General features: G+C 41.0%; 1 protein-coding gene across 1 annotated transcript; it reads right to left on the reverse strand.

Moving 5' to 3' along the window:
- Nucleotides 1–4,596: 4,596 nt before the first annotated feature.
- On the reverse strand, nucleotides 4,597–5,412 carry LOC143858454 (uncharacterized). The gene has a single exon (XM_077369107.1). It carries the CDS (start codon nucleotides 5,410–5,412, stop codon nucleotides 4,597–4,599), a length of 816 nt encoding a protein of 271 aa, XP_077225222.1.
- Nucleotides 5,413–21,209: the final 15,797 nt, after the last annotated feature.

A 21,209-nucleotide genomic window follows, 5' to 3' on the forward strand; every position in this document is an offset into this window, starting at 1 on the left:
GCCATAGATGCCCATTGGATAGTCACGATCCGAAATGGTTTACAAAAATACCCACCAAATTTTGTTAATGCTAACCGTTCTATGAAGGGTATTTTGGTCAAAACCTCTCTTATCACTTAATGAATCGGATGGTAATGCGATTTCACTCATTTCAGTCGTTTCATTTCATACCTTCATGAAGGAAAAGAGAGAGGAGTTTTGTTCTTTATGCATCATATTCTTTGATAATAATTATACATTATATCTGTGTATGTAATTTTGATTAGTTTTATTGTTTACAAGCATTATGATACACATAGATTAAACATAGATAAATTTTTAATTTAGTTGAAGAAAATGCATAGAAACACACTAATAGTGGACTTCTATTCTCTCTCTTTTTTTTTAAATTAATTTTTTATTTTGCTTAGTGAGACATAATAGGACACTCCGATGGACGGTCCGAATTAAAATGGATCGTGATCATGACGTGGAAAGTAGGATCCGAAGAACAATCCGACCCCAACCCGACCGATAAGGAATTTTAATGGATCGTGACTGTGACACAGGTGGATCCAACCCGAAGTGGATCCGTTGACACCCCTAAAGATATGTTAGACTATCTCCAAATTAATCAATGACTATAATTTCTCTTTTATATGGTGTGAGCCCATATAGTTCCGTATGTTTCTAAAAGTACTGCACGGCACCCCATAGGATGATAATGGACGGTTTGGATCATCCTATGGTGCATGCCAATCAGTACATTTAGAAAAATATGGAACTGTAAGGGCTTACACCATATAAATCTTGCTATTATGATGTGTGCACGCGTGAAGCAAAGTATTTGTAGAAAGTTACAGTGGGACCCACTTCAAAGGATGATTCAAAGTTTCAAATTGTTAATTTGTTGGGCCACAACTTCGATAAGTTGTACAGAGTAGATCATTTCCATATAAATTTAAGAATAAAACATAAATATTTTTTAGTATATGCCACGACCGTTAATTACTAATCATCCCCATAAAAGGTAATATAACTACGGTTGGAGAAAAATCATTCCTAGTTTTTTAAAAAACAGCAACGATAAATTTTCCCAAAAGCTTATTATTTTGTTGCGACTGATATGTTACCGTTGCTATTGGCTTTTTTCCTTGTAGTTATATAATGCATTGTGACAAGAACGAAGATAATTTTTCTTTCTTTCGTAATATAGTTAGGGTTTGCCCTATTTTTTCTAGTGGATTCAAGGCTTTACTTGAGGTTGAAGATGGTGATATTCTTTTTTTTTTTTGAAGAGGGCAACAGAATATATATATATATATATATATATATATATATATATATATATATATATATATATATATATATATATAGATAGATAGATGTATTAACAGAACCGAGATGGTCCTGAAGGAACAACGAGAATAGAAAGATAGCAATACAATAAGTCAAGGAGGGAGATAGTCAAAGCACTCAAACTCGGCCCGAAAAACGCCTTTCTTGGCCAGGGAGTCAGCATCCGCATTGGCTGATCTCCTGACATGGCGAAAAACTATGGAGGAGCCCTTAGATCTATCCTCTATCTCCTCTAAGAGAGGCAAAAATCGCCATGGGGGAGCCCGAAAGCCAGCGAATAACATTTAAGGAATCCCCTTCGACTATAATTCTATCGCACTCCAGGCGAGGCATGGAGTGAAGCCCGCTGTGCACGGCTCTAACCTCTGCCTCATTCGAGTCTGCCAATCCAATAGGCCCCGAGTAGGCCCAGAGGATTTCCCCTTTGTGGTTTCTACATAACCCCCCTACTCCTGCCGCTCCTGGGTTGCCGATAGAGGAGCCGTCAAAGTTAAGCTTCAGGGACCCCGGCGGAGGAGGAGACCAGGAGGGGCGGGTTTTCACTTTGGTAGCCGATTCCATACAGATGATTGACCATCCTTCCCAGAGGTCAAAAGCTGAAACAAAACGAAAAAGAGGAAGTATACGGGCCCAGGAGATGACCGCAGCTATCACCTGAATATAAATCCAATATGGAGAACTAGCCTTCCCTTCAAAAACACGCGCATTCCTCTCTTTCCACAAAAACCACCATGAGGTTAAGAGACACATCTTCCACAGAATTCTGCCTTTCCTTTTCCAAGGAGCCCATTCCCAACTCTGAATAAATTCAGCCATAGAATTGGAAGGGACCCAACTGATCCCAAACCGAGAAAAGAGAAGACCCCAAATAGATCGAGCAACCATACAGTGTATAAAGAGGTGGTCTATGGATTCTCCTGCGGATAAACATAGAGGGCAGTGATCCACGAGCCACATTCCTCTCTTCCTCAAGAAATTCATAGTTTGAATGCGGCCCCAGCTAACCGACCACCCAAAGAAAGTAACTCTCGGAGGGCAAGATTGGCGCCAAACCGAGGAGGACACATGCTCCACTAAAGGAGGGATCGGGTGATGATAAAAAGATTTGACGGAGAATATCCCCGACGGATTCCAAATCCAAATTCGACGATCTACGCCCGAAGACTTGATGAAGCAAGAGTCCAATAAGAAGAGGAGGGCGCTGTGAGATCTTAACTCGCTAACAAAGAAGGCTCTGCGGAACTTAGGAGCCCACGCCACTTTTCCCTGTTCCCGTACAAAACATTCCGATACCCAAGCCTCTTTCTGAGATGAAACGATAAATAAGTCAGGAAACATAACTCGAAGGGGATCAACCAAACACCAAGGGTCCTGCCAAAACCGAATATGATTCCCCCTATATACTCTGTATCGAACTCCAGGAGCAAATAAAGACTTCAACTGCAAGATGTCCCTCCAAACCGTAAGCCCTTTGTTTTTAAAATTATCAACTGATTCCCAATGCCCATGAGATGAACCATACTTACTTTCAATGACCCGGACCCACAAAGAGGAGTGTTCTTCGCCATATCTCCACAACCACTTGCCCATAAGGGCCTGATTAAAACTCTGTACCCTCCTGATACCCAAACCGCCATTTTTAGTAGGCAAGCAGACCATACTCCATTTAATCAGGGATACCCCCTTGGAAGACCCTGAACCGCCCCACAGAAAACGTCTCTGAAGTTGCTCGATGCGCTTAGTAACAGAGGCGGGACATTGAAAAAGGGATAGAAAATAAATCGGCATATTGGATAGAACGGCCTTTAGAAGCACCAATCTACCTCCTTTGGAAACCAACCGGCGCTTCCAGGTGGCCAACCGACGCTCGATCCTTTGTATAATAGGAGCCCATAGGGTGTGTTTCGGTTGACCCACTCCGAGAGGAAGACCCAAATAGGTTGCTGGAAAGACATCTAGACCACACCCCATAATTCCGGCGAAAGAGGATGCATCGCTCTCAGAAACATTAATCGCGTACATCCGAGATTTGGCGAAATTGGATCGTTGCCCCGAGACCATCTCATAACAACAAAGCATGGCCTTAAGATTGAGAACCTGGGATATGACCGGAGAACAGAACAGAAGAGTGTCATCCGCAAACTGAAGAAGCGAGACTTCCACCTTACTATTTCCAATAAGGGACCCTTTATATAGCCCCATGTCACTACATTTTTTCAGCAGACTGCACAGGGATTCGGCCACGATCAGGAAAAGAAAAGGAGATAGAGGGTCTCCCTGCCGCAAGCCTCTAGATGATTTGAAAAATCCTTTTGCTGATCCATTGATGAGGACAGAAAACCAGACGGATGATAAGCAGTTCCGAATCCACCCTCTCCACCTACCCCCAAAGCCCATACGACCCATGAGAAAATCTAAAGCGGCCCAATCCACTCGGTCATATGCTTTCTCCATATCGAGCTTGCATAAGATGCCGCCTTCCCCTTTCCTCCGGTAATAGTCAATGGCTTCATTGGCTGTTAAGGAACAATCAAGAATTTGACGATTGCTTAGAAAAGCACTTTGACTTACCGAAATAATAGATGGAAGAACCACTTTGATACGGTCCGCCAGGACCTTTGCGAGCACTTTGTAGAGGCTGCCCACCAAGCTAATCGGGCGAAAATCTGATACTTTTGATGCTCCTTCAATTTTTGGAATGAGGACTAGAAAAGTTGCACCCGTCCCTTTGTCGAGGAGAGCACCCTCAAAAAATTCTAGGAAGAATCGAAGAAGGTCCGATTTTACTGTTTCCCAACAAGTCTGAAAGAAAACCAAGCAGAAACCATCGGGACCAGGGGCTTTATCTTTTGCAAGAGAGAACAGTGCTGTTCGGATTTCCTCCTCAGAGAAGGGGATTTCCAATCCGGCTGAGGCTTCCAGGCTTAAACTTGCAAAACAAATGTCTTGAGGGATCGGGCGTAAAATCCCATCAGCGGAATATAAAGATCTGTAGAATGCAATAATTTCTTCAATAATCCGCTCCCGGTCAGATACAATCTCCCCCTCCACTTCTAAGGATTCAATTTTGTTCCTTCGTCTGCGAGCACTGGCTATGGCATGGAAGAAGGCTGTGTTTTTATCTCCCTCCAACAACCACTTGACTCGAGATCTTTGACGCCAAGAGATTTCTTCAAGCATCAACAACTCTTTATGTTCTTGTATTAATCTTCCTTGTTGCTCAAAATCCTCCGCCGATGCCAAACCACTATCGGCCAATTAATGTATCTCCATCAATCTGTCCTCAAGAATCCGCTTCCTACCGTAGTCAACTTCTTTCTGCTCCTTATCCCACTCTTTTAATTTTCCTTTAATGAACCTCAATTTTTTGCCAATAACGACATCGCCGGGACCTTCGAAAACACATTCAGACCACCATCTGACTAACTGAGCCTCCAATAGGGGATTTTCCAGCCAAGCTAACTCAAATCGGAAGGGTGGGGAGCCCCAGGACTCCATTTTAGGAGACAAAAGGATAGGGCAATGGTCGGAGACAGAATGGGGTAGAGCCTGCTGATAAACTTCGGAAAGAACTGCCAACCAGTCGCCCGATAGAAGAAATCGGTCAAGCCGACTCCGGTGCGAACCTCTTGCCCACGTGAAAGATGATCCACCCAAAGGTAAATCTGCTAGCTCATTGATGGCGATAAAATCAGCAAAAGATCTCATGCCCACAGTAATTCGCTGGCCCCCGAGGCGATCCCTTGACCCTAGGACTTCATTGAAATCCCCCCCGATACACCAAGGAGCGGAGCATAGGCCGCGCATCTGATTTAATTCTTCCCAAAAATAGCACTTCTTGGAGGGGGACAAAGGACCATAGACGCCTGAGAAGAACCAGACTGAACTATCTTCACATTTTCTGAAGGCAACAGAGAGAGAGAATACTCCTTGCCAAACATCTGAACTGTCCCACAAGACTGAATCCCACGCCACCAAGATACCCCCTGAAGCTCCTTTGGATGCTAAGAAAGCAAAATTCCAATCAGAGTTGAACCCCATGCTTCTCATATCTATGGTACTGATTTGCTCCATCTTAGTTTCCTGAAGACAAACAACCTCAGGGCGTCGATGTTTAACTAATGCTTTGATTTGAATTCTTTTCTCCCGAGAGCCCAAGCCATTTATATTCCAGGATAAAATCTTCATCAACAACTGTATTCCGATGAGTTCCTCCCCTCCCTGAAACCAATCTTTCTTCCTTTTTTCTTTCGTTTGAGACCATTGCTATGCGAGCCAGAGTCATAATTGATATCCGATTGAAGCCGCATCAATTCTCTCTCCGTGCGTTTCAGGTTTGCTTCGGATATGGATTCTGGAGATGACACTCCAGCGACCTCCCGCAATTCTGCCGCCTTTATGCTAGACCTGTATTCCTCAATGGGACCCGGGAATACTAGGCCCAAGTGGGAACTGAGATTCACGGTATGGTCCACCATCAATTCAATCACCTGTTGGGTAGAAACTGGACCAAAGTCATCCCTTGAAGGGACAGAATAGAGGTCTGGGGCACAAGGCAGGAACTGGATGTCCGCCTTGCTACACCATCTCGTGAACGAAGATGGGAGTATCTTCCAAGCGATACCTTGACGAGCGAGCGAAAGGAAATCCCCCTAACTTCACCATAGAATAAAGACTTCATACCTCCCCAGCCACTATAATCAAAGAGCACCGTCCTTCGCCCCACCCAGCACTGAAGGGTAAAATGGTCCTCTCGAGAGAAAAGGATGCACCTACTGTTGGGACTTGTCAGACGATGCCCCCTCAACTGGTTGACCCCAATCTCCTCCTCAGTCTCAGGAGAGGATCGAGTGATGCCCACTATATTGGATGCGGAATGGAGACTCAGAGGTCTAGAGCTCAATAAATACGGAGAAGAGGCAGCGTTTGGGTTGGAATTGGGAGAAACAAGCTTCAGAATAAAATCAAACGCTGAGAAAGAAGGAGAATGATACGCGGGCCCAATGTCTTTGTCGACCCAACATAGATATTCATACCCAAGACAGATTTGATGAGGCCCAAAGGCCCATACCTCCTCCTTGGTCCCAAGGCCCACCAGTGGAGAATCTCAAATGTCCTCTGAACCAACTCCTCTTTCATCAAATTCCTTTTGACCCGAAGCGGGCACGTGGCTTACACCCACTCGAGGATAGTCCCTGTGATACGGAGAAGTTAAGGCTGAAATAATGTCTGCATAGCTGTTGACCTTAGAGTAAGGAGTATCTGAGGTTGAGAATTCCTGAATAGGCCGATCGACACTGTGCCACCTGTATGATTGTGTGGGACCCACTTTTTGAAATTCAAAATTTGCGCCAAATGAAATGCTGCTAACCGGCGTCGCTTGCTGCACCCGAGAAGCGGGATGCGAAGGAATCGCCGACTCCACCAACCCGAGGACCCCGACATTTATCTCCGGCACAGAAGGAAAATCTGAGGCTTCATTGATGGCATTGAATGTATCCTGGACAACATTTATGGACTCTGAGGCTTCATTGATGGCATTGAAGGCAGCCTGGATTGCATTAATGGGATGGTTATCTTCTTCAGCTGCACATACCCCTCCCTTAGCATTATTTAGAGGAGTACCCAACGCCTCTTCCTCAACCAGCTGCCCTACTAGAGAAAGAGAGGAGAGTTTTGCAGAGTTCTGATAGCCTTCATCGGATTCCCGGGAGGCTAGAATCCAGCGAATTGTGCTATCGATAGAGCTTGGGAGAGATAGTTCACTTCCGGGACGACCTTCAGTTATGATCTGCATCCTACCCACTTCATACCCGAAGCCCTCGTAACACGACAAATCCACCTCCACCACCTGGCCTATTTTCCTCCCTATACGCCGAAAATTATCAGCGCACCATGCTTCAGGCGGAACGCCTTCGATTTTCCACCAGGAAGGCTTCCCCTCCTTAGGATATTTTGTATCCCATTTTTGCAGGTCTTCCAAAGGAGAATGGGATGGAGAGCACCAGTCTCTGATTAAATGCGATCGATTAGCGCCCGCAGGGATGGAAATTTGGATTTCAAGAGGAGCAATTTTACACACCACAGTTTCAGTCCCTTGACTGCCATTTCGAACGAGCCAGGCTTCCAACGCATCCAGATCACCATCCCACCCCTCCTTCATCTTCCCCCATAATCCTAAGTCTGCATTACTAATAGACTTAAGGGGGACTACTTCAAGGTTGAAAGCTAACCCATCCGAAGTTGCAGGAAGCAACGGCTCCATTCTAACATTCTCTGCTGGATGCTCTTTTGATTGAGGAAGAAGCCGACGCCTCTCCACCTGATCCGCTCTCTGTTGTTGGTGCCCTGGAAAATTGAAATCCGAACTGGACCAGACTTTGTGACACTTCCAGCAGCTAACCCTCCTTCTAAAATTCCTGAAAGCACATCTGTGACATCGCCAATCTCCCAATTCTCTGCTCTGTCTTTTGTGGAAGACACTCTCCAGGCGTCTTCCCTTCTTGGTTCGGACGGGTAGCCAAGCCGCCTCTTCAGTTCGGTGAAGCCACTTGTTCGACTCATCTGCCGGCTCCGATCGAAACTGCTGCCCACCTTCTGGAGGAACGCCCAAAAGGCCTGGTTCGGGATTGATCCGCCGGACTCCAAGAGGGGTTAAATTCGCCCCACTGGCCCATCTAGGGCGAACTCCCACCCCACGGCTTACCCCGCCGGAGTTCATAAAGTTCACCAAATCCTCCTCCACTCTGCAAAATGTGTCGCCCACCAAACCGTGGGAATCCCCCGAATTCTGAGTCGGATACCCACGAGGAGACCGAGATGGAGGAAGACACCGAATCTGAGGGATCTGAAGAAGAAGAGGTAGAGGATACGGATGAGGAATCCGATGAGGCCGACGTCTACAACAAAGAGACCTCCACGTCGGAAACCTCTATATCTGGATCCGAGAGGGATGAGTTTGAGGCGGTAATAGAAAGATACAGATGGGGAGATGGATCGACGGCGGCTACTACAACACCGATGCCGCCAAACTCGGAATCGCTCCGGATCGTGTATCAACCTCCCGAAGATCGCCAAATGAGAGCTTTACCCCCGGCGAGTCCCGAGTCTGTCATTGAGGGAACCTCAGATTCGTCCTCGGAGGAATCGTGACTCGGCCATAGGATGCTATAAGCGGGGGAAGTGCCGTGGAACGTCAGCAGCCGGGGAATCGCTCCGTCGAATCAGGCTCGCCGGAGAGAAGAAAAGGGGTGTTTTTACAGAAATTCAAATTTCACTCTAGAAATTCTTCCAAGAAAATAAGATGGTGATATTCTACCTGGTGTTTTTGCGTTTTTGGGTATTGTAAACTTCTTACAAATGGCTAGAGGTGGTGGGTCAAGTTCATCAACCTAGCCAGATCAAGATAATATATGCAGCAAAGGTCACTTAGGCTATGTTTCTTTCGACATAAAATGGGTGTACCGTTTAAAAACTGGTGTAAATTTTGTTTTACGCCCTTTTTACATTGGAAGAAATGGATTCTTAATAAATCATGCAATGTAAGGCTATAAAATAGTTCCACCTGATCATCCCAAATAGACTTTAACTACTTACAAATTAAATGATGACCTTTCTATGCTATATAAGACAAAAGAATACCAATCAAATGAAAGCAATTCCCATGGTTTCACCATAAATCAATAATTGATAGAACAATGAAACTTCAGTAATAAGGATTACCATTTTCCTGGATGATCCTAGCCTCACCTATATTTTCAAGAGATAGTCCCAATCGACTTTCAAATCATTGGTTTTGCTTCTTTTGGAAGAAGACACTGAAGAACACATAGCTAAGATTGGTTCTAGAGAACAATGAAGCTTCTAAAAGACACAATGCTTGCAACATATATCCATGTCGGTAAACTTCCAATGTAAACGGCAAGATTTTATATGGTGAGTGGGCGGACATGCTTGCGTTCCGGGTACCAGCCCTGGGTATTTGATCCGAGCATGTCCGCTCGTACACCATACAATTTCTCTGTAAAAGGCCATTGCTTACTTTGTTAATGGGAAATTTGATATAGAAATGGGAAATGATAGGCACACTGCCTTTCTTAATAATGTCACTCCTCAATTTACTAAGTACTTTTCTAGTTAGCTTTTGATAGTATTTTACAGAATTGCAGGGTGCGTTTGGATTGTCGGACGGACTCAAGAATCAGAATCAACATCCCCATTAGCATTCCACTGGAATCAGAATACCACCCTTGGGTAGACAAACAAATTGCACCATAGAAAATCTTATCTATGTAGCCTAACCTGACCCAACTCGACTCGATCAACCTGACCTGATCGGGAAATATAGGTTAGATGGGTCAGGTTAGGGTTAAGACATTTAAAGGTGGGTTGCGTTAGTGTTCTCGACCTGAGGCCTGGATTGGGTTGGGTTAGGGTTGAGGTAACACTATCTCAGTTTGGGCATGGATGAGTAGCGAAGTCATTGAATTTGCACAATGACAGGCTACAATATCTCAATTTTGGGTTTACCAATAGTTCTAATATTTTTGTTAGTGAAAACCTTTTTTTTTTCCCGACGGTCATGACCACCACGTAATATTTCTTTAACAAAAATATTTTTACTTTACCCGACTGTCACGACCCTGTTCGTTTTGGGTTATAACAATCGATTGCAAGCCCAAAAAACATCACTACACTGCCAACTGGTTCACTTGTGGTATCCCATCCAAAAATATATTACTTCTATCAACAGAAAACATCGCTCGAAGCCATTTTAGACATTAAAAAAAAGGCCTTGAACAAAGCAAGAGCCCCAACCACAAACTAATCCTGATTATGTTCTACAGACCAAAACGTTTTGACAATGATAAAACTATATATAACCAAATCAAACAAAAAATTATTATCGGAATGTTTTTTTTTTTTTTTTGAAGAAAACTTAGGGATGTAAATTTTGCAAAATCATTATATTATTTAATAATTATTTTCTTCAAAATGATTAACAAGTTGTCTGATCAAAATAAGGAACATTTTGAATTGAGGAAATCCGAAAATAAATGCATAATTGGAAAAATAGAAAAATCCCATGTTTGTATTCGATTCAAGATGGTGGGTTTATTAAATGTAATTGATTGGGAAACTATCTAAGGGTTGTACACAGTATACTTTATTGTAATTAGCGATTAGCGATTGATGATAGTTATATTGGTAATTATATGATTGGTGATTGGATGACAAATTCACCCCTAACAAATTGAGAATTTACCAGTCACGGTTGAACATGGAGTGGATCAAAAGTGGTCGGTACTTTTTTTTTCTGCAGGTTGGCGATTCAACTTCTCCAGATGCACGATTTGATCATCCGCTGCACATTGATTCGAGGTGTGATTCGTCTCTAGAACATAAACTGCTCTTACCACGGGAACAATTAAGGGGCCGTTTGAATAACTTGATTTAGAATCCAGGTTTTAGTTTGAAAACAGTGTAAAAGAGGGTTCATGATCAAGCTGTTGTTGCTGTCCTGACAACGTTTCGTGGAATTTAAGTAAGAAACCAAGGTTTTAGAAATCTATCCCCCATCCTGGGATTTCTAAAACCTGGAAACATGGAACGATCCTGCTCTTTTGTTGTTCGAAAGAGGGTGAAGAAATCAGAAAACGACGGCTGGTCTCTTTTTTTTCTTGTCTCCCATCTACAGATTTGAGGAAATCCAAGATTCTAAAATCCGCGTATCCAAACTGCTCCTAAATGTTGGCAAAAAATGAAATTTTAGATTTTTTCTCTACACATATGTTGCTAGGAGTGTCAATAGACCCAGATGGTCCAATGGATCTTTAAGGGACAGGATTTGGGAATAGCAGTTGGATACGACCGTGTCTATTGGATCCATATCCTAAGATAGAAAATTATTTCAGATCAAGACCCAGACAGCCACAAAATCTGATGTACCATCCTAGATTTCGAATGGAGGGTTAGGATTATCCTATGGAGATGATCTACTGGCCTATTCCTAAAAATCCTCTAACTCAATCCACGTAAAAGTGAAACTCTAAAATATTGCCTTCTCTTGGACGTCCAACCTAAAAACAATTGTTGAAAATAGTTAAATTAAATCCTAATTAAAAACAACTAAAGAGGACTCTTGAAACTTCTAGTGAATGAGGACCGTCAATCTTGGCGTTGTTCGAAATCTTCTAATCTGAAGGCCTCGGGCAATCCAATTAAGTATTTAACGATCTTGACCGTTGATCTCGTGAAGTGCGATATACACATGCATCAGTATGCCCTAGGACACTCCGAGGCCCGATTCAAAATGGATCGTGACCTGACTTAGCAAGTAAGACCCGAAAAGCATTTGAAAAAAAAATCCAGCTAATAAGGAATCTGAAGTGATCGGAACAAAGACATAGGTGGATCCGATCTGAATTGGATCCATTGGCACCCCATGTGTTGCAGAAAGAGTTTTCTTTGTTTTGAATGATCAAAACTAAATACTTTGACTGATGAAATTTAAATGTTCTTCCCTTTATTTATTTATTTTTTATCTATTCGATGTGATAAATTCTTCAGAGTTAATATTCACACAACTCTTGATTTAAAACGTTAAGCTGCTCTAAATTGACTGTTGACTGCAACTTAGGAATAGATGTGATTTTTCTAGTTTATGTGAAAACTGAAAACATCTGTTATTTAAGACTTTGAACGGCCATAGACTATCCCCAAAATATTCAAAGCCTATAATGTATACGTACATGCAGTTATTAAGTACCGAGAATTTTTATGGTGTGCGCGTGTGAAGCCCAGTATTTTTCGAAAATTATAGTGGGGCCCACTTCAAAGAACAATCCGACCTGTTGTTTTGTTGGGCCCCAAGTCCCAACGTAGTTAAGTTGTAAATCATTTCCGTAGGATGATCCTATCCCTGTAGAGGGACTGGACATTATAGAAAAATCTATAGATCGGAGGGTTAGGATTATCCTATGGAGATGATATACTGGCCTATTCATGCTGTGACCAAAACAAATGAACAGTTTGGATCATCCTATAAAATGGGCCCACTGTAGTTTTCCAAAAAATAATGTACTTAACGTGCACATAGCATATAAAAAACATATTAAGTACCTTATAAATGTAGATTGAAATATTGCAATTAAATATCTTACAAATGTAGTTTTTTATTGTTATTAGAGAGCATTTTGTCTAGGCTGGGTCCCATGTTGTTAAAAGATCCAAACCGTTATTGTCGGACCCAGGGGAAATAGGCTGTGTCTTGACCATCATCTTAAGAGGAAGATCCTAACCAACCGATTTGAAGAGTGTTCTTGACCATCATCTTAAGAGGAAATAGGCTGTGTCTTGGCCATGTAATGCCCCTCTACAAATCAGAGGGTTAGGATCATCCTATGCACGTGGTATTTGGGGCACTGACCAATTACGTTAGGAAGCAAGAAATGAACAGATTGGATCTTTGAAGAATGTGGGCCCCACTATATTTAAAAAAGAAAAGAAAAGAAAAGAAAATGTGCACCTATGTGCCCCACCATATATTAGAACAACTCCATAAGAAGTGTCACATTGGTAGTTGAGGGATGGCATACGATTGAACGCCAGCTTTGTACAATTAGAGATATGAAAGGGGAAGTGATATATTCCCCCTCTTTTCTTCCCAGGCCACTCCTCGTGTATTTACGAGTTACGGCTTCTCCTTTCTGACCTAAATGGGGTGGCCTGGGAAGAAAAGGGGGCGAATGTATTATTTTCCTATTGAATTAATTAAAAATCTTATGACTTATATTTGGTATGGAGGAATGATAGAATGAAGGGGCGCCCTTGAAAAAACAAGCTTCAAGGGCGCCTCCGTGGGTCAATTTCAGCAAAAGTCAAAGCTGTTCCGCTTTTTACGGCGCCATCCACTTTTTTCGGGCCATCATAAACGCACTTTTGAAGAAATTGACCAATGAGGGCGCCCTCCATTCTATCATTCCTCATTAGTAAGACGATTCGTTTTGCGATTTTTTAATTGGAATGAGTGCAAGCTAAATGGTTTGATAGCATTCAAAGGTGGTATGAGTGTAAGATGATCATGACCATTGATGATTATGGTGGGTCACCACATGGATGGTTTGAAGCAGACATGCCACACTGATCGAACGATCCTAGCCTTTCATCCAATCCCTCGTATTGGTTGATTTTTTAAAAATGTTCAAAATGATAAAAAATTACATCAATCCAATGGTTAGAATTGAACAATAATTGCAATCTTTGGGCTGTCTATAATCTAGATGATGGCCCACGAGATCGACGGTCTCAATCTTGCAACAAGTGTCACATGTACAGCAGAGACAGCAAGCCCAAGGCAGACCTTGAAATTTTTTATACAAAATTCAAACTCACCAACCGAGAATGCACGTCAATCTTGGGGACCAAATCGTTAAAGGGTATTTTCGTCATTTCATATGAATTAGGTAACACCTACTTATTCTTTTTCTAATCTCTCCTCGCATAGAGGAACCAGTCCATTCAAACACTAGACTACGGTCAATTACAAAATTTCAGACCAGATTATCTTAATACCCTTACTATCAAGAATTATTACAATACTATCCTTTTATAAATTGACTATAATACCCTTCATTTCAACAAAGACCACATCAAACTCCCTCTGAATCACTTGGGCATTTTGATAATTTAGACCCGTTTACGCATTCAACCCCAAAGACACCGCGTTCCCTGCTCACCAAAACCATGTCTTTATTCATATCCTATGACATGATAAAAGAAAAAACAAAGAAATAGACTTAGCCAACACGTAACTAAATTCCATGAAGAAACAGTGATAACTCAAATTGTCAAGAGACTTCACACAATACAAACACTATAAATACTCAAACACATCAAACCAACTCTACACCAACAATTCAACAAATAACCCTTTCTCTATACACCAACAAAGTTCCCTACCAAAAACCCTCTTGTCATCCCAATTCCGGCAACCGACCGCAATTCCGACGATGACTTTCCGGCAAGTGTGCACCCTTTTGATCATCTTGGCCTTCGGTGTCCTCATCCTACAACAAGGCAGTGAGGCGACTAGGGTTTTGTCTGGGGATTTTGCTAAGGAGAATCACTTGGTGGCGTACCCTTCGGTAGTGAAATCTACGGTGGAGTGTTGGATCGGCCGATTAGTATCTGGGCCGAGCGACAAAGGCGCCGGACACTAGATCATGTGTGATGCAAGGGCAACAAGGGTTGTCATAATTTAACTTTTGTTTACGTGGGGAAAATATACTGAATTGTACATGAAAAATGAGTATCTTTGAATATAATAATTGGTAATCACCTTTCATACATAGAAATCGTGATGTTCACATTGTAACCATATATCTATATCCATTTTCCATTAAAATGCTTCAATTATCCTTTAGATATCTTCTTCAATACAAGGTGGTGCAAAGTTTAAGATGGCATGCCACAACTCTACTAAATATAACCTTTTGTTTTGATAAGTTCACCATCCACTCTTCAATTTAAAACTTAATTTCATTGGTGTGTGTTTAACATGTTACTACTGCTCCTTGGGAAATTATTACTTGTAACAACTAATAAAGGAATATTAACTATATGAAGTAAAAGTCTAGAGGTGTCAATAAGCCCAGAAGGTCCACTGGATCTAATGGATTCGAATGTTAATGGAAAGGGTTTAGACACTGCAGTTGGATTGAACCGTGTCCATTGCATCCATATCTGGATGTCCATTGCATCCATATCTGGATGTCCAAAATCATTTTAAATCGCGGCCAGATGTAGCCACGCTATTTGATGGACAGTCCTATATATATCCGAATGGAGGGTACCAATGTATGAAAATATCCTTCATATTTTCGTTCAGTCACGTCTATTCGTAAGGATATTTTTGTAAAATTAAAAAATTATACTCAAAACAACGAACAACATTTTATTTTTCCGCTAGCTTTTTTATTTCAATGAAGATTTTTCACTCTTAATAGTTTCTTCCATCCGTTGGCATTCGGTCAAAAATACGTGTTTGTGTACGCTGTCGTAACAGCCTCTCTCGAGGTGAGAAATAAAAAACTTGATATGAGGGCTTCGAAGACCAAAACGTTTCCATCCCCTGGGATTGGATTTCAAGCTATTGAAAAGAAGAGGAGAGCGACACTCTTTCTTGGGCTTCTATGCCTTTGCATAGATGAAAAGGACTTTTCAGGTGCAAAGCGTGTGATACATGCAAGTATGGTGTATGTGATGTAGTTACAAGCATGGCTTTAAATTTCGACCGAAATCGAAATTTTGGACATAATTTTGGATTTCGGTCAACACCGAAACCGAAATGACCAAAATCCGAAATTACTGAAACGTACAAAATTTCGGCAAAATTTCAAACAAAATATTAATTTTTTATTCCTTTACAAAATTTCAGCCCAAAAAACCGATATCCCGCCTATCTTTACCAAATTTCGGCTGAAATTTCGGTTTCCACTAGGTCCGAAATTTATGGCGAAACCGGAATTTCAAACCATGGTTACAAGTAGTTATTGTAGGATTATGCTTTTTAGATTTGTGGGTGTTAATTATTTATTATGTGTCATGTAAGTAGGTAATGGGTTATGGAAGTGGGCAAATGGGTTAGTGATGTGGCACACTTTTGTGCTTGTATTTTAGTTCTTTATCTTAATGAAATTAAGGGGAGAAGAAGAAATTTACAGCACAAAGAAAACTTTGTTCTAGGAGAGTCATGGTTCCTCTCAATTTGAGCCATTAGGAGGCCCGGTTGCCTCGAATAAACCTCTCTTTCCCCATTTTCTATATTTCGTTTTGTTTGTTTGCGTTACAGCCAATTAGGCACATAACATGTGGTATCAGAGTCGTTGATCATGCGCCATGGCTGCATTTTCAGAGTTTTGGGAATCCATACATGAAAATCTGCAAGAGATTAAAGCACTGGTTTTGAAAATGATGGATAGACAACAACTATTTGTAGAAGGTTTGAAGAAAATCAGCATAGTGAAAGAGGAATTGTGCAACGATGAAGAAAAACAAAATCTTGAAGACATTGATTTTCAGATAGAGAAAAATGAAAGAATTCATGGCGACAAAGATAGTGTAGTCGACCATTTCAAAAAAAAAGAAAAAAAAGATAGTGTAGTTGAATACACTATCAAGGATTGGATAAATTATATGGTGGCCGCCCTTTACATATAAAGGGCGGAAAGAGAAAAAACCAACCACGTTGCTTTTTAATCAAGTTAAAAGTCAGAAAGGGGAGTTTGATCTGGATCAAAAATCAACGTGGTTGATTTTTTCTCTCTCTGCCCTTCTTGTCTGACGGTCGGCCACCATATAAAAACTCCAAGGATTGTATTGATTTTCTTGAAACATACGATTATTTCATCAATTCAATGATCCTTCATCAAAATTCGTATTTCCTCATAACTTTGATCACGATGGAATTTGAAGGCGGAATTCGAAAGTTCACAACTATTAAGATTTGGGATTCCGGTGGAATAAAATTTTTCTCTAATAATTCGACCTTGAGAACAAGGTCATTTGTAAGGGGCAAGGAATGATACATGCAAGTATGGTGTATGTGGTGTAGTTACAAGCATGATTTTAAATTTCGACCGAAATCTGAAATTTCGGATTTCGGTGGAGACAGACACCGAAATGCATCAAAACCGAAATTGTCATTTATTTCGACCGAAATTTCGGTCGAGATTCCGGTCGAAATTTTGGTTTTTCAGAAATTTGACCCAAAAATCTGTTTTTTTAATATTAATTTAATATTTCACCGAAATTTAATATGGAATAAAATATTCGTTTCAGGTTATGTACCAGATTTCGACCGAAATTTCGAATTTTCGGTCGAAATTTCGAAATTCCAGGGGCCGAAACCGGTACCGAAACCGAAATATTAAACCTTAGAAGTAGTTATAGTAGGATTATGTTTTTTATTTCTGTGGGTGTTAGTTATTATTTATTATTTGTCATGTAAGTGGGTAATGAGTAATGGAAGTGGGCAAATGGGTTAGTGATGTGGCCCACTTTTGTGCTTGTATTAAGTTCTTTATTTTAATAAAATGAAGGGGAGAAGAAGAAATGGGTTATTGATCTGGGTATAGCTACGAAAAGTAAAGGGTACAAGTGCTGAAAAACTAAAGATAAAATGCTAAAAACTGTTCGGATTTGGTTCTGGGACCTCTTCCTTGGAGACAGACGTCTCCTCATATAGTTTTAATTGGGTAGCCGTTCTTCATTGCCCCACGTTCTTCTTGGAGGGAAACTTTTTGGTAACTACCCACAGCGGGTCCCTTTATTCACACGTCCTCCATTGTCCAGGCGGTTATCATCCACCTTCCCACGATTGGCAACAGTTGTGCCGCATCCTTGAATCCACCCAAACTAACAGCATATTGATGGTTCAGTCCCTCTTGACCGACTGTCTCCTTAAAGATAAACATGCTTTGATAACATCTTCAATAACTATCCACCCTTATAGGTTCTAGTACATGCACGTTCTCTCAAATGTCCATTAAGTACCAGCGTGGCATATAACTTAGTTGCTCTAGAGTGGACTGCCACTTGATAAGTCAGTCATCTATGACCAATTGAACCCTAAAATGGGTATAAATATCATCATTTCTCCCCTAAACATAAGCCCTAATTGTGTTATGTGTACATAGAATCCAAGATACTCCGATGGGGCAGCTCCATTTAAAATAGATTGTGGCCCAAAATCAGAAAGTAGGATCTGAAAAACACTTAGAAAAGGATTTGATAATTAAGGATCCAGACGGATCGTGACTTGACATAGGTACATCTGATACGAAGTGGATCCGTTGACACCCCTAGGACTGTCTCAAGCATTCATCTAATGAATGTTTCAAACATTCATACTAATGTTTTCGTTAGGAGTGTCAATGGACTCAGATGGTCCAATAGACCATCCAACTCCGAACATAAACAGACAGGATCTAGATGCATTACGAATATCCATGGACACATTTTGGATCCTTGTTATAAGAACCAAAATTATTTCCAATAATAAACAATTAACAAAAACCCATAGGATGACCCTAAATCCGATTTTATTATACTATGTTATGAAAATACCCTTAAAATGTTTAAGTATCGTTTCAAGGGTATTTTAGTAAAAATGAGTCATGCATTTTTTCAAGCGATTCCCATTTTCAGTATTCTATCATTACTCTCTTTAATTCTTCTCTCACCCTTTTCTCTTACTTCTCTAATCATTACCCAACGTCCCTAATTCATTGTGCAGCAGCTGCTGCGGCTCACCCTCGCGTTTGCCTTCACCTACTTTTGAAAATTTTAACGGTGTACAATGTAAATGGGACCTACACTATGACACTCCAATGGATGACCCGATTTGAAATGGATCATCACCAATGGCTCAAGACTAAAAAATAGGTGCATCCGATCAGAAGTGGATCCATTGACATCCCTAGTTGCCTCCTATTAAATTAGGAGTAAGTTTTTTATTTATTCACAGAGAGAGACGGTGTATCTATCAAACTGAGGTTATAAGAAAATATCCAGTCTTCATTTTCTTCAACTACAGGATACAAGAAATACTGCGGTAGTAGGAAAATATAATTGTTTTGGGAGTGTTGGAAAAATGGAGAACTGTTTTTTCAAAGCTTTAAAACCAATCAAATGAATGGTAGAATTTACCATTCATGTAACGAGCCACTCTGATCCTAGTCAGAGAATTCCTCGTGGATAATTGCTTGAAATCAACTCTGTTATGATCCTGCCCGTTGAAAAATCCTACAATAACAACAAGAGGAATGCTAATCTTAGGAGCACCCTTGCAAAAAAGATGTGAAAGGTCGCCCCCATTCGCGCACGCTCGACATGTCACCGAATTGCATTAATAATGGCTGAAAAGTCAAATAGGATGGTGACGTACAGCAAATCGGGGTGCCCTTCCACATCATTTTTGCAAGGGTACCCTTGAGTCTAGCATTCCTCAAACCATAATCATATTTTACTATCATAAAAAAAGGCTACCAATACTGGCACTACCATGTTTTAATAATTGCACTAACTTACATTTGTCTTTTGTTTTTAAATTGGTGAGTTAGTGCAATTACTAAAACATGGTAGTGCTAATAGCAGTATACTAAAAAGTTGTGAATATTTAACCATTGATTTGGCCTATTCAACGACCCACAAGTTGCCCTCTTAAGAGTCATTGCACGGAGCGCAGTCAACCAATTTCAGACTGGATTATCTTAACACCCTTACTCTCATGAATTATTACAATACCATCTTTTGTTTAAATTGACCACAATAACCTTCATTTCAATGAAGACCACGTCAAACATCCTCTGAATGGCTTGGGCATTTTCATAATTTACACCCATTTACGCATTCAAACCAACAAACCCGCGTTCCCTGCTCACCAAAACATGTCCTTATTCAGCCCCAGTGACTCTTGGAAAAAAAAAGGGGGAATGCTAAACTCAAAGCCACCATTGTGCATTTATTGGCTGGTCAAGATTGTACATTTATTACTCTTTGACATACAGCCACTATAAATAAACAATGGTGAGGTGTAGTCAATGGGGTCAACCTTTCAGCCCATTTTTGAAAGGGCACCCTTGCGTTTAGCATTCCTCAAAATTTTATAAAAAAAGAAAAAAAAACCTAGTCAACACGTAACCCGAAATTCCATGGAAGAACCAGTGAGAACTGAGAACTCACATAGTCAAGAGACTAAAGACAATACAAACTCTATAAATACTCAAACACATCAAACCATCTTCACACCAACAAACAACCTTCTCTCTATACACCAACAAAGTTCCCTTACCAAACCCTGTTGCCATCTCAATTCCGGCAACAGACCACAATTCCGACGATGACGTTCCGGCAAGTGTGCACCCTTCTTCTCATCTTGGCCTTCGGTGTCCTCATCCTACAACAAGGTGGTGTCGAGGCGACTAGGGTTTTGTCTGGGGATTTTGCTAAGGAGAATCACTTGGTGGCGTACCCTTCGCTAGTGAAATCTTCGGTGGAGTGTTGGATCGGCCGATTAGTATCTGGGCCGAGCGACAAAGGCGACGGACACTAGATCATGTGTGTGATGCAAGGGCAACAAGGGTTGTCATAATTTATTTTTTGTTTACGTGGGGAAAATATACTGAATTGTACATGAAAAATGAATTTCTTTGAATTTAATAATAGGTAATCACCTTTTATACATAGAAATTGTGATGTTCTAATTGTAACCATATAGCTGTATCCTTTTTCCATTAAAATGCTTCAATTATCCTTCATATTTCTTCTTCAATACTATTACGGTGGTGCAAAGTCTAAGCTGGCATGCCACGACTCTACTAAATATAATCTTTTGATTTGATAACTTCACCATTCACTCTTCAATTTAAAACTTAATTTCATTGGTGTTAGTTGTTAGATGTTTCTACTGCTCCTTGGGAGATTATTACTTATAACAACTAATTAATATAAGGAAGAATAAATATATGAAGTAAAACTAGACGTGTGAATAGGCCCAGAAGGTCCGCTGCTGGATCCAATGGATCCGCATGTTAATGGAAAGAGTTTGTGCACTGCAGTTGGATTGAACCGTGTCCATTGCATCCATATCTGGATGTCCAAAATCATTTTGAATGGTGACCAGATGTAGCCACAATATTTGATGGACAGTCCTATATCCGAATGGAGGGTGGCAACGGGCTGAATTAGGATCGGATTCACCCGAATCCAAGTCCCGAGCCACTCGGAACCTAGTAAGAGAATTCCTCTGATAATTGTTTGAATCCAACTTTGTTATGATCCAGCCCGTTGAAAAATCCTACAATAAAACA

Source organism: Tasmannia lanceolata, unplaced genomic scaffold, assembly GCF_043159265.1.
Source record: "Tasmannia lanceolata isolate RefF3 unplaced genomic scaffold, GAP_Taslan_0.1 ptg000026l, whole genome shotgun sequence".
Taxonomy (NCBI): Eukaryota; Viridiplantae; Streptophyta; class Magnoliopsida; order Canellales; family Winteraceae; genus Tasmannia; species Tasmannia lanceolata.

Bases quoted from the DNA above. Each gene is read 5' to 3' on its own strand.
- LOC143858454 (XM_077369107.1), bottom strand. From the start codon at position 5,412: ATGGAGCAAATCAGTACCATAGATATGAGAAGCATGGGGTTCAACTCT.